Raw genomic sequence first — 25,914 nt, forward strand, 5'->3', positions numbered from 1 at the left:
CTCTTGAGTTCAGTCGGACTTATTTCCAGGCAACTGGGAGTAAGTCGTACTAGGGATTACACAGTTCCAATACTTTTAGATGTAGGGTATATACTTGAAAGAGCATGAGAAGCATTCAGAAATGCATGTTTTGAATGTATATAATAAAATAATAGCCAGTTTATATACTCCTCAGTTATGCCATCTTTACATTCCTTACAAGGTTGTAATAGACAAGATTATAAGTGTTAAAGGTTTTTCTCAAGTTTTGTGAATTCTTTTTAAGTTAAGTTTTGCTTTGTTACTGGAAAATGTGTTAGTGTGATTATATGTATTCATTCTTACTTAGTACTCACTAAAGATGTAACCAGTAGTTCCATTTGTTCTCATCCTCACTGAAAATGGGCATCTTGGTACATGATAAACCACTGTGAATTCTTTTGCTCTTGCATAAGAGCAAAAAAGAGAGAGTTTTTTAATGATTGTCATTAAGAAAAATCTGTGGGGGGGGTTGCACAAATTTAATATTTTGTATAAAATACATTTTTGTGCAGAACACAAGACCTCTCATGCATGGGGAGAAAAACAACTGAAATCTTTCCTTCTACCTCCAAGGATAAAATAAGAGAAGTTCAAAGTATTGAACTCTATATTCAGTATTTTACTGCAAGGGCTTGCATGATTAGGAAATGTCTGCTGCAATGCTCTGAGCAACCACATGAGGGTGCTAAAATATTAAGAAAATAATAGGGTTGCAGTCTTGTTTTTTTATGTTTCTTGACTGGGGAATTGTAATCCCAGTTTTCCCCCCTCTGTATGATTGCTAGTTAGATTTATCAGTGCAACAATGCAGCTCTGATGTAGATGTTTCCTTTTTTAACATACTCATTTTTTCAAAAGCTTAGAAGCGTGGGATGCTATTGTTTTACAGAGATACTTGTTTGGACAACAGAAATAATTTCTGTTACTGCTGTCTTTCTTTTGTTGCCACCATATTTGCCTCCCTCCGTTCTCACAGCTTGTGTCTTCTCCGGATCATTTTTTTCCTGAAACAGTGGTTCCCATACTGAGATCCCTAAATTATTGTCCATTGGCCGTGCTGACTGGAATGTCAGTTGAAGTTCCTCATCTGATTACCCAAGTTTGGTAACTGATATAAAAAAGCTGCTCTGACAAACACTAGATGAATGATAAGCATGTATTTAAACTACTGCTTCATACTCTTAATGGCGCATGTAATGGAATCCTCCTACACAGAGAAGCATTTTTCTGCACATAAATTTAACAAGAAAGGGGGGCTGTCTTGGTTGCAGTCTTGAGATAGTAAAAAATTTGGAAGCAGCAGTATTCAGGTACATTAATTCCCACCTAAAGTCTAAAAGACTTGATAGTTTTTCTGGGTTTTTTGCCCGTGTTCTGAAGGTTGTTCTTCCTGACGTTTCGCCAATCTCTGTGGCCGGCATCTTCAGAGGACTGGAGTAGGAATTCTGTCCATGCTCTGTTGCTGTTTGATGGATAGTTGACCATTTATAGCTGTGGGAACAGCTTTTGTCCTTTTCAGGAGATAGGGTAATGATGGTGATCAGCATGTTTTTGTTGTGGGTGTATTGTTGTGATAAGTTGGAGAGAATATCTGTCACTGTGATTGATGGGTGTCTTTGGTCATTTTTATGCAATGATCCCTGGTCCTTGTGGCTGGGTAGAGTTTGTTGACCTTTTGCAGGCTGTATTTTTCAATGCTGGGAGCCAGGCCTTGTTAAGTTTTAGACTTTCTTCTTTCTTGTTGAAGCTCTGCTGGTGTTTATGGATTTTAATGGCTTCCCTAACACAATGATTGCTGGTGTTGTCCAGTATTTCAGTATTTTGAAATAGAATTTAATGTCCAGCTTGTTTTAGGGCGTGTTCAGCTACTGCTGATTTTTCCAGTTGTTTTAGTCTGCAGTGTCTCTCATGTTCTTTGATTCTGTTGTGTGTGCTGCATTTTGTGGTTCCAATATATACCTGTCCACAATTGCAAGGTATCCTGCGGTGATGAGGGGAGTCCCTTTTGTCCTTTGCTGACCGTAACATTTGTTGTATTTTTGTGGTGGGTCTGAATACTGTTTGTAGGTTGTGTTTTTAAAAAGATTCCCCATGACCCCTTTGATGTATGGCAGAAATACTTTATTTGTGGATGGCTGTTTTTCCTCTTCAGTTTGGTGTTGTTTTCTTGGTTTGATGGCTCTTTTGATTTCATTTTTGGAATAGCCATTTGCCTGTGGGGCCCAATTCAGATGGTTGAGTTCAGTGCCGATAAACTGAGCTTCACAGTTCCGATTTGCATGGTCTACCATTGTTTTGATTATGCCTCTTTTTTGTCATGGTTGGTGGTTGGTGTTTTTGTGTAGGTACCGGTCTGTGTGGGTGGGTTTTCTGTAGACCTTGTGTCCCAATAGGAAGTCAGTTTTGCATATGACCATGACATCTAAGAAAGGGAGTTGGCCCTCTATTTCTTTTTCCATGGTGAATTGTATATTTCTTTCTTTCTGTTTATTCATTCATTCATTCATTCATTCATTCATTCATTCATTCATTCATTCATTCATTCATTCATTCATTCATTCTGTTTGTACCCCGCCTATCTGGTCAAAACGACCACTGTAGGCGGGTGGATGTTGTTAAGATGGTTTAGAAATTCTTCCAGTTTTTCTTCACCGTGGTTCCAAATTGCGAAAGTGTCATCCTCATATTGGAACCAGACTGTGGGTGTGAAGGGTGCCGAAGCCTGGTCCTGTTTTTTGAATTGTTCCATGTAGAGGTTTGCTGTAACCAGGGCTGAGGGGGCTCCCTATGGCCACTCCATCTGTCTGTTCATATAACTCGTTATCCCACTGAAAGTAGCTGGTCATTAGGCAGTGTTGGAAAAGGGCCTTGATGTCTTCTGGAAAGATCTGCTGGAGGAGTGTCAGAGTGTCCTTTATCGGTACCTTGGTGAATAGGGATACTACGTCCAAGCTAATCAATTTGTCCCCAGGCTTGAGTTTTAGGGTATTGATCTTGCTTATGAAATGTCCTGTCTTTGATGTAGCATGGGTTTGTCCAATGTGGGTCTGTAGGAGGGTGGCTAGATATTTTGCAAATGTGTATGTCGGGGAGCCAATGGCACTTACAATGGGCCTGAATGGGATTGAGTCACAAAGTATTTCTGCCATACATCAAAGGGGTCACGGACCGCATGGGGAATCTTTTTAAAAATCACAACCTACAAGCAGTATTCAGACACTATAGCATATTTTGAGAGTGCATAGGGAGGTGGGGGAATTACTCCTCTTAATTCTGGAAGAAGCTCTTCAGTCAGCAGAAAAACACAATTTGATCTATGCCTTTAACTGCTGTTACAAAGGTTTCAGCTTACTTTGACTTGTAAGTTTAATAGGAAGGAAAATATTTGCCCAACTGAGACCATTTAAGTACAGAAAAACATGTTTGGAATTGGAGCTTCAGTCCTGTATCTTGTTTTTGTTGTTTGTTTTAGTTCTCTTGCACTGATCTTCATATTCCCTTTGAATTAAATAACATAGTTCACCACCTCTATTTATAATCACAAATGGGAGACACTGACAACTTGTTTTTTTCAGTGCTATTTAATTTATTCCCTTCTGTATAGTGGAAGATATTTTCCTATACAGTTTAGATGCTAGTGTACAACTTAGTTTCACCTTAGAAAAATGGACTACTAATGATGGTTCATGCCAGATTTGGTTTTCAGCCGAACAGGTATGTGGTGCTTCCCAATCCCACCTCTTCTGGTGAGCACCCACTCAGAGGCAGTGCCTGGAGGAGGCAGAGCAGGGAAGCTGAGGTGCTGCCTCTGAATGGGTGTCAGTTGGAGGAGGCAGGGCTCTGAAGTGTCAAACACCTGTTCGGCCAAAGTACAAACTGACTAAACTCCTGGTTTGGTGGTTCATGCCCATTTCTAGCTACAGTACTAAGTATCTTCATCTCCTAAATCTAAATTTTATAGCTGGCAATTTTATAGTCTTTAACCTCCAGTTTTCACATATTTGTTTTTCTGGTTCTTTGGTCTGAAGTGTATTCAGGATTCAGTGTCTTAAGCAGCTTGGCACCCTCCAGATGTTAGAATCTGCAATTTGCAGAATCCTCACCATTGGCTTTGCTGGCTAGGCTTATGCTTCCCAGGCCCCTGGAGCCATTGTTGGGCACATGAGAGAGAGAGAGAGAGAGAGAGAGAGAGAGAGAGAGAGAGAGAGAGAGAGAGAGAGAGAGAGAGAATACCATCTCCTGGATCTGCTGAAATGTATTCTATTGAATTCTTGCCGTAAGAAAAAGGAAAGAATCTTGGTCTTATGAAGCCCAGTGGTAAGTTTAGATAGCTTAATTCCTGCTTCACTCTTAAACTCATGCAAAGCAGAACTAGGAGATCTTTACTAACTCTTTGTGCCTACGTACATCATGCTGGCAGGAATGGGCTTTAGAACCCCATTTGTTTTTGATTTTTTGTACCACCTCCTTTATTCCCCAAATCAAAGTTTTCCAGGCTTGGAGTATAGTGATTTTGCACTACAAATGCATTCTGTATTTAGGTTTGTATTGGCTTGAATGATAAGTGACTGAGGTAAATTGTCAGTTATATGTGGGATGTGCCAGGAATGATAGTTAGGACAATTGAGAAGTGTGAATGAACGTTTGTGATTGAAACTACAACCTGATTGGTCTGTGTGGTTCTTGGCTGGAGAGATTGTGTTGCATATAAGGGTGTGGGTAAAAGAGGCCCTTAGTGCTGTCTTAGTACTTTCAGGTAGAGTTTGAGAGTTAATCAGACTCAAAAGTAAGAATGATTGTGGTATGCTTTGCGAAGAAGCTGTGAATAATAGTGTTGTTTTATTGCTGCTTGTGTCAGAACAAGTATCTATGAATTTATATGAAAGAAACAGGTAACATTTAAGTTCTAAGGAAGGTAAATGAAGGCTTATGATTATATTCTGGAGAAATTGACAGCTTTAAAAATCGTCCTTATATATATTTTTAAAAGCAAAGTGTGCTTTTTATACAGTATATTGTCCCCTAGCACTTAAAGCACTCTCTGGGTGGTTTACAATTTTATTATGCAAGCTACACCTTGCTTCCCCCCCCCAAAGCAAATTGGGCTGTTTGGGTTGGGTATTATTTACCTTTTCACCAAACCTATGTGTGTATTTTTCAAAATAAATTACTTTTTTTGGTTTACAAACCTCACCTACTCTTTTCTTGATGGCAATCAAAATATGTCATGCCCATATATAGTGTTAATCAGTGCTGTGGCACTTGGTTTATATGGTGCCACTAAAGTAAACAAAGCTGTGTTTCACTAAGAGCATTGTTACTTTTAAAAACAGCAGTTAGCTGTGGCAGAGTTAAAACAGCAGTGTAAAGAGTAATACTGGCAGTTTCTGTAAATTGGTAATAGGGATATTCCAAAAGAGGGAGTCCCTGTTCACAAGTTTAAATAGTGACCTGAAACTTAATGGAACGGTTTGGTGATGGTTGTCATTTTCGACAATGATGCACAAGTGAAGACAGTTTATGAGCACCTCATAGAGTCTCAGATGTTCTTGCACTACAGTTCCTAGAAGTTTTAGTTAACACAACCAGTTGCAGTGCAAGAACATTTGGAGCCTGAAATTTGGGGACCACTGCCCGAAAGCTTCCTTCTTCAGTCCTTGAGGACTGAATGACCATTTGGGATTTTCAGGTAGTGTTCTTTCTTACAGAGAATTGAGAAATGAATATTATATAGCTTCTATTCTGTCAACAGCCTTCTGATTCCCAGTGTATACTTTCTGAGTTAAGTAGCTGTAGCTGGTTTTACCATGTCCATCTTCTGAAGAACTACAAATCTGTGTATTGAAATGTTACATGAACATATAAAGAGTTTGGAGAACTGAACTGTGATTATTTTTCCTCTTTCAGTCTAAAGACAAAATGATGCGGGGATCACGCCGAGGATGTGTTAGACTGAGAGTAAGTATTTGTTTTTATGTATTTTTTGTATAAATCTGTGGCTCAACATTTGGGATTACAAACTCATTGGGATTTTTTCTGTGTTTTGTTCTCTTAGAGATGTTTTAAAGTTTGGAAACAATATCAATAACTATCTTGTCTTTAACATAAAAATATTTTACGTTATTCTGTTACAAAATGGTTAAGAACCTTTAGATGACATTTGGCATTAAAACTGGTACTGACAGTAGATACTGTCTTTGTTATGAAAGTTCTGTTTGCTTGCATTTTCTGTTAATCTACTAAGAGGGTCCACTGTGTTCTGGTGGCAATAGCATGTTAACATCTCAGATTTGTACTCTTGTGATTTGAGTTCATGACTAAAGATGGGCACAAATCCAGATTGTCAGATTGTGCTGGATTGTTGTACTGGCACCACAAGTACCGCTGGATCCTGCTGCCCACCCCACCCTGGCCAGATTCCCCCACTCACCAGCTGGTGCATACTCCACCTCTCCTCCTCATTGGTCATTTTACAAGTCATGGCAGGAGCATGGACTTCCCTTCTCTGCCTCCATCAGCAGCTACCCACTCAAAGGCAGTGCTGTAGCAGTTCCTGTCCCACCTCCTCATCTGAATAGGCAGCTGCTGGAGGAGGTGAAGAACGGAAGTCCTTCTCTTTCGTTGTTTCACCAGTCATGGCAACTGGTGAAACAACCAAAGAGAAGGAGAAGCAGAGTGTGTGTGGGCTGGTGAGCAGGGGCATCTGGCTGGGGTGGGATGGGGGATGGGACTGTGTAATACCTGTGGTGCTGGTACAATGATCCAGCACGATTCAATAATCAAGATTTGTTCCCATCTCTATTCTTGACTGTTCTTTCAGGTTTCATTTTTCATGAAAGCTATTCAAGTTGGCAGATGAGTTGAATGACTTATAAAACAAGGATAAAAAAATAATAGAGATGAATTCTCACAGAAGTCCAAAATGATGTAAAATTAAGCTTTGGGAAATAAAAAGAAAGAAAGACGATATGGTGTGAGATGCCTATACAGTATATTTCTGCATACCGCTAGCTGTGCTTGTAGGTATCCCTGTCACTATGCTCATTGATTTAAGTTGTTTCTTTGGCCTAAGCAGTCCATGGAAGGCATATCCTTCCCTCTGTTTTATTGTATTATACATCATTTAGAACAGGGATCCCCAACCTTTTTCACCCCACAGACCGGCTGGGGAAGGCGAGGCTCCCCCTGCGCTCATGCGCATGCATGAATGATTACTCTCTCATGCTTGTGCGCATGCACAAACGGTGGCACGCCACTTGTGCAGGCGCACTGGCATTCATGTACATGCACAAGGTGGTGCAGCGCTTGTGCGCGTGGACTCATGCACATGCGTAAATGGTGGCATGGTGCTTCTGTGGGTGCATGTGCACTCGTGCGCATGCGCAAATGATGGCACAGTGCTTACACAGGCATGCTGGAGTGTGCAAGCTGGCACAAAAGGCTGTGCGGGGATGAGTGCATGCGGGGGGGTGGAGATCTGTCTTCACCGTGCGGTCCAGCTCAGGCCACTGACTGGCACCGGGCTGCGGAGCGGGGCTTGGGGACCTCTGATTTAGAAGATCAGGAAGAACAAGACAATCTTCAAAAGGGCAGGAAAAATGCTAATACAAAAACCAAGATTTATGCACTTACTAAAGTTAACACAAGCTTCTTTTTCTGTCACATTTTCCTCTTAGAATTACTTTGTCATTGTAGTGGGTACCCCAGTCAGCACCTGCCTGTCACAATGGAACCTTGGCAGGAGAGCCAATGAGGAGGACGGAAGGCGGGAGCAAGAGAGAAGGGGGGTACAAAAGGAGGAGTCTGGAGGACAGAGGGGGTTCTGTGTGATATAAGTTTTGGTGGAGTGTGAGAGTGATAGGAGGAGAGTGAGACAGTGAGAGTAGAGTGAGAGGACAAACATAGAGATTGAGATCAGAGGTTCAAAGGAGATTGATTGAGGTAGATTGAAATCAGAGATTGGGAAATATAGTGAAGTAATAGAAGGAGTTAAATACATACTTGTTTATCTCAGTGATTTGCTTCTTGTGATTGACTCTTGACAGCAGAGGACACGTGGGCCCTACAGGGGGGCAGACAAGGCGGGGGCCGCAAACTATCATCCGGCAGGCCGCAAATGGCCCCCAGGCCGCATGTTTGAGACCCCTGGTTTACTTTGTAATTATACCTCTAAATTATTAATTCCTGAGATATCCTGTAGATTCTAATATTTAAGCATTTATTTAATATTTAAATAGCTGAAGTTTAAATTTCTTTGCCCCTCTCTTGCTTGTATCCTTTCTTTTATTTTATGGTATGAGATTCCTCAAGAGGCTTGGGAAAAGCTTTCTCTTTTTTCAAAGTCTTGTTTAGTGACAATTGTTTTCTTCCAAAGCAGTTGTAAAGTTTTACATAAATAATGCAAGAAGTAACACTGGCACCCTTAGGTTTTTAGCTTTAGTTTTTTAGCTTTAAAACTTCCTACATGTATAGTGGAAAAAAAACATTTTAATACTAAAATGGTGCTCCCCATTGCTTCATAGGTATTTTGCAAAAATGTGATTTTCAAAATAGAATACTTCATAGTAGACTGCTTAGTTTAAAATTTTCATCTCTAATTATGCTAAAGAGCATTACAGATCTGAGTTTTATTCTGAAACCTACCTTACCAATGAGTTTTTCCATATTTGAATAATAATGCTCAGTAGGAGCAGGTGGTATGCACCATGGCTTTCTGACACTGCAGTGCTGTATCAGTCAAGCATTCTTCACATATACAAAACTACTTATGCAGCTCTGAGATCAATTGTGTGTTTAGCTGGGGAAAAAATCCAAGTAAGTGGCTGAGGTTTATTCCAAAGTAATTCTGTGGCAGAGATAGCCTTAGGATGCAAATTTATGTACACTTGGGAGTCAAACTAGTGAGCAAGTGTACTTCATGAGTAAACATCTGCAGGATTGATTGTTAATGTATTTAGAAGCATGGTTTTTATTCTGAAAAACATGGTTCTTTCCTTTCTTGGAGAAAAGCTTTCTGAATATAGCCGCAAATCATTAATAACTTTTACAGCATCGGACAGATAGGATTAAGTATTTGGGGTTTGTTTTGTGAAAAAATGGAGAAAGTCTAATGATTTGTTTAGTATTTAATAAGCAGGGAATGTTATTTATTTGATGTGATATTCATAGAGTTTATAATCTAGTACAACCTGTGGTCACTGTTTTTCACTATATGTACTCTATTCATCGCTCTTGAAAATGCATCATGCTCTGTCCTTGTGCTGTGACAGAATGTGGATCATGACTAGAATGAGTTGGCAGTAAAGCACCTATTCTGGTTCACTTAACACAGCCACATTTCAGAGGCTGAGCAGTCTTTGTCCCCCTTGTCCCTCTGTATCTGCTATCCTATGCTGCCACTGTTGTAGCTTTTGGAGCAAGATGTGTCAGGAAGCCAGTGGCCATTCTTATCACGCCTCTGAAAGCCCATTTTTTATCATCAGTTCTTCTGTATGTTGGATTCCAAGTTTAAGAGTATAGGTGATTATCATGCTGCTGCTGCTGTCAGGCTGCATGTTTAACTCCTGTTCTTTTAGTAACTTGCAATGCATAATGAGAGGGTGAAGTATTATAAACAAGCTACATACAGTACCATCAAGGTGGTCTCTCTCAAGATGATGTAATATATTGGAAACTTGTTTTGATGGTAAAATCCTGTTGCCGAATTTACACCATGTAAAACTGATGATGTCATCAGCAGTGGTGTTTTTTTTCAGAAGTTAAAGATCTCCCCCTCCCAACTCCTCGGCTTCCTGATGATGAAAGGGATTGTATGGAAGCCATTAGAACTTCAGGAGAGAAGTTGTAAATGTTTAATTTCCAAAACGTCCCTACTGCTGATGACATCATCAGCCTTACACATCATGAATTACAGCCCACAACAGGATTACAGTCTATAAATTATAGAGTCCAGGGTTTGTTTTTGCATTATATGTTCTTGCCAAAGTATAATGAATTGTCTATTGTGTGTAGTGGGACGGTGTAACTGAGTGAGTTGCTAGCAAAAATATAACACCTTTTGAGAATGTGTGATGAATGTGATATAAACAGATATGTGTTTGTTATTATCTTTGAGGGAAATTTATTGGTGTCTGCACTAGGGAAGCCTGCAGATGTTGATTGCTCTGGATATTGGTAAATGTCTGTAAATAGTTATGTGCTCCTATTACATACCTTGAGAAGATAAGTGAAAGTTATTGTGCAGAAACCGGATACATTCTATACAAAGGCTAAAAAATATTTCTAGTAGGTTAAAAACCTCTTTGTAGCAAGAACAACTTAAGAATACAGCATAGCTCTAAATTCGTGTGAATACTTTTCTGAATGTCATTATTTGAGTCATTGTATGGTTTTCAAAGAACTACTTCATGTTGCAGTGGTAGTCAAAGCTTGGTTTTTAAGAGCAAATATCATTTGTCTTTCGATTTTCTTTATGTGCAAAAAGTAATTGAAGTGTGTGCTTTCTTGCCATACTTTTTAGTTAAGAAAGATAGCCATTAAAAGAAAAAGAAGTACAGTGAGCAACTTAAGGAAAATAACTACCATAGTGAATATCTTGTTGAATTATCAGATATTGACTGAGTAAGCATTATAAAAATTGTCGATGAATTTTGCATTCTAGTCGTGTAGCAGTAGACTGCATGCTGCTGATGTCACTGCTTGCCTTATCAGGTTTTTTGCTCTTTGTTTCACAGGGAGCTGTGATTGGTATAGATGATGAGGACGACAGCACCTTCACAATAACTGTTGATCAGAAAACCTTCCATTTTCAGGGTGAGCTGAAAGAAGGGGTTCATTCTTATCCAATTACAGGGAGATTGTTTGTATTTAACAATTTAATGAGCTAATTTTGAGCATTTAGAAACTGTCTGCATAAATCAATGTGCAGAGAACATTCTGGAGTCATAAGCACTAGGCAGGGATTTATATCTGCAATGTATACATATGTGCTAGAAAGGACTGCTTTGGCAAGATCTAGAGATTAAAAATTTAAAGGATATATCAGTCAAGAGGGAGAGAATAATGGGCTTTCGTTGATGGGTTTTGCTTACAAAAAAACACCACCAGTCTTTATTGTCAAGATGTGATGTTGTATCTTTCTATTTGAACAACGGAACAAGATCGTTAGAGGTTGCAGCCTTTGTTGACAAAGAACTCGAAGGCTCAGATCTATAACCAGACATTTGATTTAAAGGTGGACTTTCACTTCAGGATTTACAAGTTCTCATTCATTTCATCTATATTCCTTTGTTCTTCTCTACCAGTCACCATTTTCCTGCTATTTCTCGTTTATTCATGTTTACTAACTCCAATGCCATCTGTCACTGCTATGTTTCGTCATTGCATGTTATGGCTCACCAGTAGAAAGGGTAAGGTACTGTATTCTTCATTATATACCCCTGAAATACCTTTGTGTCTAGTATCATTTTTATAAATTGCTTCCATTTTCATGGCTGCTGTCCTTACTTTATATCACAGTTGTGCCTACTGCTACTGTATGTTATTTTTCTTTCCTCTTTGTCTCAAATGTACTGCAAATTAAATGCTTTACTTGAGTCAATAAGCATTTAATTGTAGGAACACGATTGATTCATGCTGTAATTTTTTAAATATTGCAAAAATTGTAGTATTGCAGTATTTTGTCTTCTTTACTGAAGATCTTAAAAGTATGACTATGTATTAATTAAACACCAGTTGTAGGTCCCATTTTGTGCACGTATGTATTTTTTATTAGAGGCTTGTCAATGACTCGGCTGTCCTCTGCCTTTGATTGTTTCCACGGATCCTCATAAGATACAGAGAACACTGCATTACAAGTTTTGCAGTGTTAGAAAATACAATGTGAACCAATTTTCTAATTTCTGTACAACACTTTTAGACCACACATTCATCACTTATTCTAGACAGTAAAGGAATTAACTGTTAATTAACACCACAGCCATTCTTCAGAATATAGCAATAATATATATCTAGATGCAGGTAACAGGTAAAATCTGCAGGCGATTTTTGCAGCTATTACCTTCTGGAACAGGAATACATTTTCCAGCAGTTCTGTAGCTTTTGTATCATACATTTGAAAAAAAAAGCCTTTCAAGAGATTGACAAAAAACAGAAGAGATTAAAATATACTAACTTTTATTACCCTCATATTACTGCCTTACGTAGTATAGTGTCTCAATTTAATTTATTTTAATATGAATTTATTTTGTTTTGTCCTTTCCACTAGTTTGTGTGTGAGAGATGATGCTGCATTTTTTACATAGTAGAGAGTTGAATTTTTTTTCAGATGAAAACCCATAATTAATACACTGGTCTCTTGTAGATTGGTGGCTACTAATGTGTAATTGGTGAGCTCAATAGTGCATTAAGTGAAATTGTAAGTGCCCATTATTCTGGCAGAACTTCTGTTGTCATAACCTATACCATATAAGGCTAATAATGTCATAAGCAATGGCTCTTTTAAAAAAACCTAAATATTGCTAACTTCTGTCCTGAAGCTCCCAAGGCTTCAGGACAGAAGTTAGCAATGTAAGCCCTTTCATTGTTGGGAAGCTGTGAAAGCCATATGATAGGAAGGTAAATACTTAATTTCCCATCCCACAACGAAAGGCATTACATGGGATTCTTGGGAGCTTTCAGAGAGATGTTAGAAATGATTAATTTCCAAAAATTGCAGCTGCTGATGGTACCATCAGCCTTACATGACACAAGTTATGGCAACAGGATTTCAGCTTGAATGCTTAGTGTATAGTGCCACATGTCTTCCAGTACAATAGGACCCCTGTATCAGTGGGATATCCAATGACTTGCTTATCCACAGTCTGAAAATCTTAAAAATATTAAAAGAAAACTCTTAAAAATATATATTTTTAAAGATGAAGTAACCAGAATTGGCCACCCTAATGTGATGTATTAAAATAGCATTCACTGTAACCCACGGGGGGGGGGGGGGGTTTGCATTGGGGGGATTTGGAACCAATCCCTGCAGTTACAGGGGTCCTGTTGTATTTGGCCATTTCCAATGGACAGTACAGTATGTAGCGAACACGGGTTCGAAAACACGCGTGTAAGCTTGGACAGAGAGCAATTAGGAGTTTGCACATGCTAAAATGGGCTGAAAGAGTCCAATTCAGCCAGCCATGCTACAACACTCCTTCTCACAGGTCTGCCCACATAAGAACACCCTGGTACTCTCAGATATTATTGTGAAAAGGTCAAGTGGGCTTTGTAGTCCTTAGACTTAACTTGCACCACTGACAGGACTCTAAGTAAGCTAGGCCGAGGCAGCATTCTCAGATGACCCTATGGCAAGTGTACTGTTCAGGAAACCAAATGAGTTTTATAATCTTTATTTTATTAAAGAAAAAGCATGTTACTAGATATTCAAAGCCAAATTAAACCAAAACAAATAAACTAGCATTGTGCTGTTTAGTTACAAAGATGTAGTGAGGCAAAGAAAACATGAAAAATATAAAAGAGTTCAAAAACCTTACTAAAAATACAAAAAGACATTAAAAAGAATCAAAACAGTTCCAGTACAAGAAATCATTAGTAAAAACCAAAATAATCCAAGTTGGTTATAAAAAGGCTATAGTCCTCAGTGATCCTATAGAATAAAAACCCCTAAACAAAAGTAAAAATCCATTATATGTCCCATAGTCCTTAGAAAATTACAAGAGCATAGTCCATATGGAGTATTTCAAGAAAAGAAGTCCATAAAGAATATTCCATAGAACAGTCCATAGAAAATAGTCCATGCACAGTCCTTAGGTAAAATCCCATAAGTCTAAAAGTAATCCAGCAAAGCATAGAAACCAGTCCATGTAGGTAGGCCACCAAACTCTCTCTCAAGACATCAGGGTAAGTCCCATATGGCTGAAATGTAGGTCACGAATCACTGAAAGGTCGGTCTTGGAAAGACAATGTCCATAGGTAAAAAGTTCCTTTTTCAAGAGTAACTGGCAAGGGCCTAATGCACCTTCCCACGATGTCATCCAATCAGAGTTCGTTACTAGGCAAACAGTCCTGTTACATCACATGAATTCTTTCTCATACACAGCAGATGTTATTTGGGTTACGGTGGTTTATCAAAGAGTCACAACAATTCCCATCTATCTAATCACACAGAGTCCTTCTCAGGCCTTCAGAATAACATTCTCTCTGCTCGCCTAGAAAACAATTTGTCAGCATAGCACAGATACTATATACAAAGAAACAAAATGGAACCTCTCTGGCTCACTTCATAATTACAAAACCCATATGCCTTAAAAGATTTTAACTTAAAAACCCATCTCATCACAAGCCCCCTGAAGATTAACAAAATTCCTAAACAATTTAAGTTTTAATTTTGATAACTGAATAAGATGAGATGTCATAATTAAGCATTAACAAAATAGAGAAAGATATTAATATGAGCATAAAGTCATACATTTCAAATATGATTCTAAAATAGCAAAACAATTGTTATATGAGAACTATTATAATTACAGTATTTACCATACATGAGAGAAATTTGCCTTAAACACTTCTACTAGTCTGAAAAACAGAAGAATAAACATGTTAGTATACTTAATCAAATACATCACTCTGCATATGCTCAGATAATACTCTAGTCATCAAACAGTAAAATAATGAAACCAGGGTTAACATCATAATAACTTGTTAAACCAATATACTGATATGAAGTAATAATAGTGAAAACACTCTATGTATGCTCAGGAACATAGTCATACAGAATACCAGGAAAATTAAACATCAGAGCTTTATCAATTCTAGCCATTTTCTCCCCTTGCATCTGCACTAAACACTCGAGATAAGCAGTGGGGAATTAAAGCCTCCTTTCTAAGTAGATGTTTTACATCAAAATCATATTTTTGTAATCTGAAATACCACTGCATTAATCTTGGGCTTCGATGTCTCTGCTTCTCTAAGAATGTCAAAGCATTTTGGTCTGCTTGAATTGGATCAGGGCTGTAAATTACAAGGTTGTCTACATAGCCAATCACATAATATAAATCACCAAACAATTCATCAACCAATTTCTGAAAAGTAACATAGGTATTTTCCATTCCAGGTGCTAGTTTTCTGAGTTGGTAAATTCCCTGAGGGCAAGTAAATGATGTATAAGGGCGATGTTCCTCTTTAATTAAAATCTGATGAAGCCCTCCTTTTATTCTAATCACAGAAATGTATTCAGTGTTTGCAACATTTAACTGGCTAAAATCCAATTCCACTTTAGGATTAGCTAACACAGGCTCCAATATCTGTCCTGGGTTGAATTGATCAATGCCTTCACCCCTGGATCCCTGTATTGCTGAATTAGCTGTGCTATTAGGTTTGGTCACAAGAGGCCGCTGTTGCAACAAAGTTCCCTCGGGAGTACTCTGCATAGCCTCAGAAACAGTATCAGCATTCTCACCACTTCCTTGGAAAATAGGCTGTTGAAAATAAGAATGGTCCCCAACCTCTGCTTTTCTTTCTAAAGATCTTTCTGAGAAGATTAACTGTGGTACTGGGCCAAAGTTTTCAGATATGATTTCAGTCTCTGGAGAAACATCAGTACTTTGTAATCCCAAAAAGTTAGCGCTTCCCCCATCGTTGGTTGTGTTAGGAACAGTCTCACAATCTGACAAGTTCAAATGCAGCTTTCTATCTTTAATCAAGTTTACAGAGTCATTTGTACTATCGCAACAATGTGAAAGTCCATGCTGCAAAACTGCTCCACTATCACCTCCTATGGCACTTGGCAATGACTCTGAGAAAACCTTCACTCCTCCAGCTTCCTCAGCTGACTTTTCCGGTACCTTGAGTAGGCCACCCCCTTGGTATATTTCTTTACTTCCGAACTGCCATGAAGTACACGGGGTCTCTGCCAACCTAACAGGGTCTGCTTTCGCTGTTCCCTCTGGGCTAAGAGAAGGGGGGTTGTTTGAGATCTGACATGCATCAAGATCTGCTGACACAAGTCCTGGCAAACCCATAGTCTCATCCCGAATTATTTCAGAACTTCTCACCTGTCCTGTGCTCTGAAAAGGAGCTGAAGATGGTTCTGAGCTGAATTCCAATGCACTGCAGTTCTCTGGAGCACTGCAGTTTTCCCTTGCGTCGTTCGATGCTGATTTGCTCAAGGACACAGCTTCTCGGGGAACTTTCTCCTGCATTCCTTTCTCTGCGCGCGGCTCCAGGGCCTGTAAATCCTTTGTTTGGACGGGCGATGAATCGCTGTCTTCTCTGGAATGCTCCTTAGCATTCCACTGGGCCTCGTTAACTCTTTCCACACAAGCATCTTGCATCTTAGGGTCGCTCCCAATTGTTTGGAGCGTCTCGTTGCAGTAATCCCCAAAGGAACCCTGCTGAACTTGGAAAAACCTTTGCATCAAGCCAGGTTCTGTGCTAAGAAAACGTTTTAAAAGGATGTTTTCCTGATAAAGCTCACGTATCAGACAATCTCTTTCCCTAATTTTCTGCTTGGCTTGCTCGAAAAATCCCGAAGCCACTTCCAAGAGTATATCCACGGTTTTCGACTGGTTTTGCTCCTCCATTTCAGCTGGCAATCTAGCCTTGGCTAGGTCAGCAAACAAAACTCTAATAATAGAAAGGAAAATCTAAAAATCTCCTCTGCACTTCTGACCAACTGCTGTCCCTTCTGCTATCCTAAGATAGGCGAGAGAACAAACAGCTGCCAAACCAAAATACTGAAAAATCCAAAAGGAAGAGAAAAGAAAAACTGTGATCACTCTGTGAACCCTAAAGTTACAGAGATGATCAATGACTGAACTGGGTGCAGATAGATACCTCTAAGATCATAGGGCATGACTCTAGGCCAAGCCAGATGCAACTAGGTACTCCTGACAGATCCTAAGATCGTAGTGGGGAGACCCAGAGCTAGGCTGGAACACGGCCAGGTGCTCCGGCAAATCCTAAGATTATAGGAGTACACTTAGGCCAAAAACAAAAACAAAAAACCTGGATGCAAGTTCCAAAACAATGTAATCAGAGTCATTTGTGCAATCCTAAGATTGTGAAATGACCTGCTCAACTTGGGTACAAGCACTCCAAAAATAAAGGACATGCATCTTGGAATTTCTTCACTACAACGTTGTAACAACCTGCACATGCCTACTGATTAAATCCAATTGTTTCCTAACAGTTTGCTTGTCCCACTGGGAATCTCTTTCTTAAAAGAGCACCCCAGATTCTAACACACATTACCACAGCCTGAAGATTTAACACCTCTTACCACAGCCTTTAGATCTAACTGCTGGCAAACAGTGTTTCCTAGGAAATTACTGTTTACACCCAGGGAAGCACCTAGCTCCTTGAAGCCTCAGTGTCCCACTGCAATCAAAACTTAGCTTGTGGATCAGAGTCACTCAAGCTGTTAGATAGAACAAAAATTGGTCATCCTGAGGTACTACAAAACCCAGCACGTGGTCCATCCCGCAGCTGCCACCATGTAGCGAACACGGGTTCGAAAACACGCGTGTAAGCTTGGACAGAGAGCAATTAGGAGTTTGCACATGCTAAAATGGGCTGAAAGAGTCCAATTCAGCCAGCCATGCTACAACACTCCTTCTCACAGGTCTGCCCACATAAGAACACCCTGGTACTCTCAGATATTATTGTGAAAAGGTCAAGTGGGCTTTGTAGTCCTTAGACTTAACTTGCACCACTGACAGGACTCTAAGTAAGCTAGGCCGAGGCAGCATTCTCAGATGACCCTATGGCAAGTGTACTGTTCAGGAAACCAAATGAGTTTTATAATCTTTATTTTATTAAAGAAAAAGCATGTTACTAGATATTCAAAGCCAAATTAAACCAAAACAAATAAACTAGCATTGTGCTGTTTAGTTACAAAGATGTAGTGAGGCAAAGAAAACATGAAAAATATAAAAGAGTTCAAAAACCTTATTAAAAATACAAAAAGACATTAAAAAGAATCAAAACAGTTCCAGTACAAGAAATCATTAGTAAAAACCAAAATAATCCAAGTTGGTTATAAAAAGGCTATAGTCCTCAGTGATCCTATAGAATAAAAACCCCTAAACAAAAGTAAAAATCCATTATATGTCCCATAGTCCTTAGAAAATTACAAGAGCATAGTCCATATGGAGTATTCCAAGAAAAGAAGTCCATAAAGAATATTCCATAGAACAGTCCATAGAAAATAGTCCATGCACAGTCCTTAGGTAAAATCCCATAAGTCTAAAAGTAATCCAGCAAAGCATAGAAACCAGTCCATGTAGGTAGGCCACCAAACTCTCTCTCAAGACATCAGGGTAAGTCCCATATGGCTGAAATGTAGGTCACGAATCACTGAAAGGTCGGTCTTGGAAAGACAATGTCCATAGGTAAAAAGTTCCTTTTTCAAGAGTAACTGGCAAGGGCCTAATGCACCTTCCCACGATGTCATCCAATCAGAGTTCGTTACTAGGCAAACAGTCCTGTTACATCACATGAATTCTTTCTCATACACAGCAGATGTTATTTGGGTTACGGTGGTTTATCAAAGAGTCACAACAATTCCCATCTATCTAATCACACAGAGTCCTTCTCAGGCCTTCAGAATAACATTCTCTCTGCTCGCCTAGAAAACAATTTGTCAGCATAGCACAGATACTATATACAAAGAAACAAAATGGAACCTCTCTAGCTCACTTCATAATTACAAAACCCATATGCCTTAAAAGATTTTAACTTAAAAACCCATCTCATCACACAGTATATTATTGTTTGTCTTCCTAAACAGCAATGTCTGATATGCCCCTGTACAGTCATAGAACCATAATGGTTACTAAGACAAATGGAGAAAACTTTGATGGCATAGAGCTCATCTCTGCTCCCCATATTTCTATTTCTTTACCTTCTTAAAAAAGTAAAATAGAAATAGACCTGCTTGCAGGACTTTTTAGACAATATCTGATATCCACATTATCTGTGAGCAACAGAAAAGATGCTGAACATTTTGCATGTTTACATTTTGCTGAATAAATATGGAGTCTTATGTTCTAGTACCATATTCTTCCTACTCTGAATTGAGTGCTCTCTTATCCCTATTCTTTGACCTGACTCATAGGAATGAATGGTGTAACTATGCTAAATCCAGCATTATGTGTTTTTATTTGACTATGGATTACATTTTACATTCTTTTGATGCTGTGTTCGATCAGCTAGATGTCTTCTGCTTTCCTTCCTTCCTTCTTTCTTTCCTTCCTTCCTGGAAAGGGATTCAGAGTCTAACCCATTTCCATGTTCTCCACTGCACTGACTTCCTCTGTCTTTAATACAGCTGGAGCCAAACCTTGATTAACTCCCTAATTGAACAGTAATGCCAGAATGTCAGAAGGAAGCGAAAGGATACCTTTTCCTCTCTTTTGTTTTACTCTGTAGACTTGGTTGTAAACTCTGGCATGGCTTTTTAATTGTTTTCATCGAGGTCTGTTATGTCTTTCTTCAGGGGCTTGTTTGTCATATTTATTCATTCAGTTTCTTGTGTCAAAAGATTAGTTCTTAGTATGCTTAAGAACTAAAATCACTTTTCTCAGAAAATTTGTTAGAACTATTTTTTATTCTTTAGTTAGATTAGTATATATAGTTATAGGATTGTAGAGCTGGAAGAGACCCCAGTGATCATCAGGTCCAACTCCTTAATCCAAAGCTAAGGGATCTCTAACCAATGGCCATTCAAGCTCCATTTTAAAAACCTCCAAGGAAGAATGCTCCACTACCTTCTAAAATAGTCCATTCCATTGTTGAACATCTCTTACTGTGTATAGGTTTTCCTTACCGTGAGTTAGTTGAAACCTGCTTTCCTGTAATTTGAATCCATTGCTTTGGAAGGGCAGAAAACAAGATTAACTGCATCTTTTGTAGGACAGCTCTTGAGACATATTAAAATAGCTATCAAATCACCACTCAGCTTTCTTTTTTCCAGGCTAAGCATATCCAGCTCCCTCCATTGTTCCTCATGGAACTTTGTTTTCAGACCTTTTGGCCATCCTTTTCCTGGACAAGTTCCATCTTGTCAATATTATTTCTAAACTGCAGTGTCCAGAACTGCACACAGTATTCCAGGTGAGGTCTGACCAAAACACAGTAGAGCAGTATTATACCTTCTTTTGATCTGAACATTGTACTTATTTTGATGCAGCACAGTATTGCTTGTGGTCTTTTGGTGCTGTGCTACCTTTTTGATTCAAGTTTAGCATGTAGTCTACTAAAATCCTCAGATCCTTTTCACATATAACTGTTGCTAAGCCAATAGTCACCCATTGTATATGAGTGCATCTAATATTTCCTACAACTTTTTTTTCTGCCGAAACTCATTTTTGTTGTTTTGGGCCAGTTCTGTAATCTGTAATCCCATGATGTAGCCTGAAACCCGATTGGAATGGATCCAGACTATTGGTGTCATCCAAGAGCGCCTGAAGCTGTCCAGCCACCACCCTCTCAACCAGAATATTTGTGATAGTACAATAGTTGTTAAAAACATCCAATGGAAAATCCACCTTTAGAACAGGCCTAATCCCTGTCTCCTTTAAGCTTCAAGGTTGATATCCCTCTTGCAAGGACGAGTTCATCTGACAGGCCTATTGAACTATCCCCTTTCTGGCACCTTTTAAAAGCCAGGAGGGGCATGGGTCCAGTTGGGAAGAGGTAGACTTTTACAGTATGCTGTCAGTTCTAGAGAAGTGTTGTCTAGAGAAATATTGCTAGTAGTAGTACCTGCTGTTCAGGTGTGAACCCGGATGAAAAAGAGCTGGCTTTTGACATTATGTTTCTTAATTTGGTGAGACATCTAATAGCTGATTAAGTAGTGGGCCAGCAGAAGTTCTTTGTGAGTAGCATGTGTAATGTGGAGTTATGCACACATAGTACTCAATAGGATTTCAGCCATTCTTTGAAACATGCTGTATATTCTGTGAAAACATTGTGTGAGCTTTACATGTGTGTCTTCTTGGTATCCATGCATATTCCAACAAGACTAGAACGTTTTCCATGCACATGATGGAATGAAGCTGAGGTACAATAAATGTTTTCAGTCTTCAGGGTAAGAGTGCTGTAGAAATTAGTTTATATTTGTTATGATTCATACTTTCCAAACTGGTACATAGATCAGAAATTGGTTTTCCATTGGATTGGGCCTAGTTTACAAGGTTGCCTGCCCTAAGGGTTTATCTTTTAAAATTTCCTCCATCATCTTTGTTGTGAATAATAGCCATTAAAAGTGGCTAGAAAGCAGGATATTATTCGTGCCATATACATGTTCATGTTAGGATTGCACATAGCCCTGGGAGAGGCATGGTTCATAGATATTTTAACGTACAGGTGTATACTAAGCAGCACCTGTTCCTTATGTCATAATTGCTGCCTTTCAGAGAGTGGGGAAGAGGGTAAAGCTACCCATACCAATAAGACTGGACAGTCTGGAAATATGCACACTTACACCCCAGCAGTTACTGCTTGTTTCATTGATGTACCTTATTACATTACTATCTGTACTGGTGATTTTGAAGAGAATGACAGCTTCTATAAGTTGTTTACATAGTTACACTACAAGTGTTTTTGATACATGTTCTTAAGAGTTCATGGAGGTATGAGCAGTTAGAAAGTTGATCAAGATATTTTCAGGCACAATTGAAAAAGAATGCTATTACAGAGGTCTTTATAGGATACTGAAGTACTACATCTGTTAAAAAGATGGATGCTCAGCTTTTTGTTTTGATGACTGGGCTGGAAGGAGGCCAACATTATAGCAAATGCTACATCTTGCTTCATTTTAGGGACCTAATGCACTCAATAAGCTCCTGTAACTCAGTGAGTCACTGTAACTGTTACAAGGATGGACAAAGTAAAGTCCTCCTAAGGCTGGTGATGGCCGCACTAGAAGCATATACTGAATACAGCATATGAATAAACTGCATATATGTGAAACATATAATGAAGATTTGAAATATAACAGATGTGTGGTGAATGGGGATATGGTGCCTTGTCCTTTTATAGAATCATAGAATCACAGAGTTGGAGGAGGCCACAGGAGCCATCGAGTCCAACCCCCTGCCATGCAGGAACTCTATCAAAACACTCGTGACAGATGACCATCCAGCCTCTGCTTAAAAACCTCCAAAGAAGGAGACTCTACCACACTCTAAGGCAGCATATTCCACTGCTGACCAGCTTTGTCAGGAAGCTCTTCCTGAGATTCAGGTGGAATCTCTTTTCCTGTAGTTTGAAACCATTGCTCCTACTCCTACTTAGTGTCTGGAGCTGTGGAATACAAACCTGCCCTTTCCTCAACATGACATCCCTTCAGATATCTAAATATGGCTCTCATTTCCCCTCTTAACCTTCTTTTTGCAAGGCTAAACATTCCCAACTCCTTAAGCCGCTTCTCATAGGACATGGCTCCTGGACCTTTGACCATTTTGGTTGCCCTTTTCTGGACATGTTCCAGGTTGTCAACATCCTCCTTGAATTGAGGTGCCCAGAACTGGACACAATACTCCAGGTGAGGTCTGACGAAAGCAGAATAAAGTGGTACTATCACTTCCCTTGATTTAGACACTATACACCTATTGATGCAAGCAAGAATTGCATTGGCTTTCTTGGCAGCTGCATCACACTGCTGACTCATGTTCAGTTTGTGGTCTACCAAGACTCCTAGATCCCTTTCACAGGTACTGTTGTCTAGCCAGGTATCTTCCATCCTATATCTGTACAGTTCATTTTTTTCTGTCTAGGTGTAGGACCTTATATTTCTCCCTGTTGAAATTCATTTTGTTAGTTTTGGCCCAGGACTCTAATCTGTCAAGGTCATTTTGAATTTTAATCCTGTCCTCTGGGGAATTAGCAACCTTTCCCAAATTGGTATCATCTGCAAATTTAATCAGCATACTCTGTATTCCTTCATCCAAGTCATTGATAAAGATGTTGAATAGCAAGGGTTCAGAACAAAACCCTGAGATACCCCACTAGTTACCTCTCTCCTGGATGAAGAGAAGCCATTGGTGAGCACCCTTTGGGTTCGGTCAGTCAACCAATTAGAAATCCACTGAACAGTAGCACTGTCTAGCCCACATTTTACTAGCTTCCTTGCAAGAATATCATGGGGAACTTTGTCAAAGGCCTAACTGAAATCAAGATATGCTACATCCACAGTGTTCCCTTCATCTATCATGTCTGTAACTCTATCAGAAAAAGAGATCAGATTAGTCTGGCATGACTTGTTTTTGAAAAACCCGTCTTGACTTTTAGTGATAATAGCATTGCTTTCTAAGTACTGTAATAACAAACTCTCTAATGATCTGCTCTAGAATTTTTCTGGGAATTGATGCCAGGCTGACTGGCAATAATTATTTGGGTCTTCCTTTTTTCCCTTTTTGAAGATAGGGACAATGTTTGCTCTTCTTCAGTCTGTGGGGTCTTCTCCTGTTCTCCAAGAATTCTCAAATATTATTGCCAGTGGTTCTGAAATTACTTCTGCCAGTTCTTTTAATATCCTTGGATGTAATTCGTCTGCCCCTTTAGACTTGAATTCATTTAAAATAGCTGGGTATTCCTGGACTACTTCTCATATTGACCAGATAGGCAGGGTATAAATAAAATAAAACAAACAAACAAACAAATACCTGTTCTGGACTACATCACCTGCTCTTTGCACCTCAGATTGAGCACTATTTTCCTTTTTGGAGAAAACTGAGGCAAAGAAGGTTTTGAGAAGTTCAGCCTTTTCCCTGTTCTCTGTTAGTAGTTGGCCATTTTCTCCATGCAGCGACCCTATCATTTCCTTGTTTTTCCTTTTGCTACAGGTGTCACTAAAAAGCCCTTTTTATTGTTTTTAATCTGTCTGGCAAGCCTGAGTTCATTCTGCACTTTTGCTTTTCTTATCTTCCCCCTACATATATTGGCTATTTGCTTGTATTCCTGTTTAGTGCTTTCCCCGTTTTTCCATTTCTTGTACATGTTTTTTTTAACACTTAGTTTAAAGTTCTTTAGTCGACCATTCTGGTTTCTTTAGACATTTCCCATTTTTCCTTCGTATTGGAACAGTTTTAGATTGTGCCTTTAGTATCTCCCTTTTCAGAAATTCCCATCTATCCTGAACTCCCTTCTCTTTCAGTATCTTTGTCCATGGAATTACAGACAGTAATTCCCTAAGTTTACTGAAATTGGCCTTCTTAAAGTCTAGAATGCATATCTGGCTGCACTTGGCTTCCCCTTCCCACTGTATAACAAATTTCAAGAGAGGATGGTCATTCCCTCCTAAGGATCCCACCACTTCAACCCCATTAACAAGATTATCCCTGTTGGTTAATATCAGATCTAAAATAGCTGTTCCCTTTGTTGCCTCTTCCACCTTCTGGACCATTAAATTGTCTCCAAAGCAAGTGAGGAATTTGCTGGACCTTATGTTCTTGGCAGAGTTTGACTGCCAACATATATCAGGATAGTTGAAATCTCCCATTACTACTGCATCTCCCCCTTTTGAATGTGTGGCCATCTGCTCCAGGAAGGCATCATCCAACTCTTTGGGCTGGCTTGGGGGGTCTGTAGCTCTCAACCTGGCTTCCTGGATTTAAGTCCTGGATCTCTTCACAAGTATAAACATCCTGGACATATAAAGCTACTCCTCCTTTCTTGCTAGGTCTATCTCTCTGAAATAGTTTATAAACCCCCCCCCCCAAAATAACTACATTCCAGTCATGAGTTCATCCCACCAGGTTTCAGTGATACCTATTATATTATATTTATTTTGCTGTATTAAGAGTTCCAGTTCATCTTGTTTATTTCCCATACTATGTGTATTACTGTAGAGACATTTAGGACTGTGTGTTTTTTTCTTCTCTTTGTTGTTTTTTAGTACTACTTGCCCTGCTGGGCTTTTCTCACCAGCACTTGCTGAACTTCTGCCCTGAAACTATTGTCTCCCCCCCACCAAACTCAATTTAAAGCTCTCCTGATCAGATTTGTGAGCCTCTTAGGAAACGCATTACTGCCAAGAGCTGTAAGGTGCACCCCATCCCCTGCCAAATGACAGTAAAATAGCAGACCATGGGCCTAGAAGCCAAATCGTTCCTTGCGGCACAATCTGTGGAGCCAGTTGTTCATCTACATTATTATCTTCCTTCGTGGGCCATGTCCTTCAACAGGGAGGAGAGATGAGATTACAACCTGCTCACCCAGGTCCTTCAGCTTCCTACCCATATCCTCATAATCCTTTGTGATGTCCTGAAAGCTGTACCTCACAGTGTAATTAGTTCCCACATGAACCAAAAGGAAGGGGTAAGAGTCAGTGGGTTTAATGAGTCCTGTCAGTCTCTCTGTTACATCATGAATTTTGGCTCCAGGGAGACAGCGCACCTCACAATTCATCTTCTCAGGCTTGCAGATTGTGGCTTCTGTTTCTCTGAGCAAGGATCCCCAGCTACCACAACTGTTCTCCTCATAAGCTTGGTAGGGGGCACTTGATGTACAGATTATTCCTGGGTCCTCTGGATACTTTCTGCAGGCTGACACTGCTGCTCTTGCTGCTGTTCCATTTCCTGATTAATAAGAGAGAGAGGTTGGAATCTATTCTGTAGCTCCAAACTCTCTGTAAGGTTTCTGGGCCTTCTACTTCTGTGTGTGACATTCCTCCCTGTATGATGTTATAAACAAAGGCCAAAATCCACCTTGCATATACCTGTATCCATGCAAGATGATAACATTATCAACAACGGACTTCTATCAGTCATCCACCACTGCCCCAGTTCTGAGGCTCCCTCAACATCCCTTTTGACCTGGGGAAACCTTTGGGAGTCTTGGGACAGGAGCCTTTAATGCCTTAAAATCACTACCAACAGTTCCAATCTTGCC

The 25,914-nt window shown here is 39.5% G+C and overlaps 1 protein-coding gene across 8 annotated transcripts in view; it reads left to right on the forward strand.

Annotated features, from left to right (window-relative positions):
• Window positions 1-25,914, forward strand: part of OSBPL9 (oxysterol binding protein like 9) — a 116,929-nt gene that overhangs the window by 31,628 nt on the left and 59,387 nt on the right. For 5 of the 8 annotated variants that reach the window (XM_078392871.1, XM_020788129.3, XM_020788131.3 and 2 more), the window contains exons 2-3: window positions 5,929-5,979; window positions 10,755-10,833. In XM_078392871.1, coding sequence (XP_078248997.1) covers window positions 5,941-5,979; window positions 10,755-10,833 — 118 coding nt within the window. In that variant the 5' untranslated portion in view covers window positions 5,929-5,940. Of the gene's footprint in view, window positions 1-5,928; window positions 5,980-10,754; window positions 10,834-10,944; window positions 11,430-25,914 lie in introns of those variants that run through there. The other 3 variants (XM_078392873.1, XM_078392876.1, XM_078392872.1) reach the window with 3 other exon arrangements.

This window comes from Pogona vitticeps, chromosome 4 (assembly GCF_051106095.1).
Source record: "Pogona vitticeps strain Pit_001003342236 chromosome 4, PviZW2.1, whole genome shotgun sequence".
Taxonomy (NCBI): Eukaryota; Metazoa; Chordata; class Lepidosauria; order Squamata; family Agamidae; genus Pogona; species Pogona vitticeps.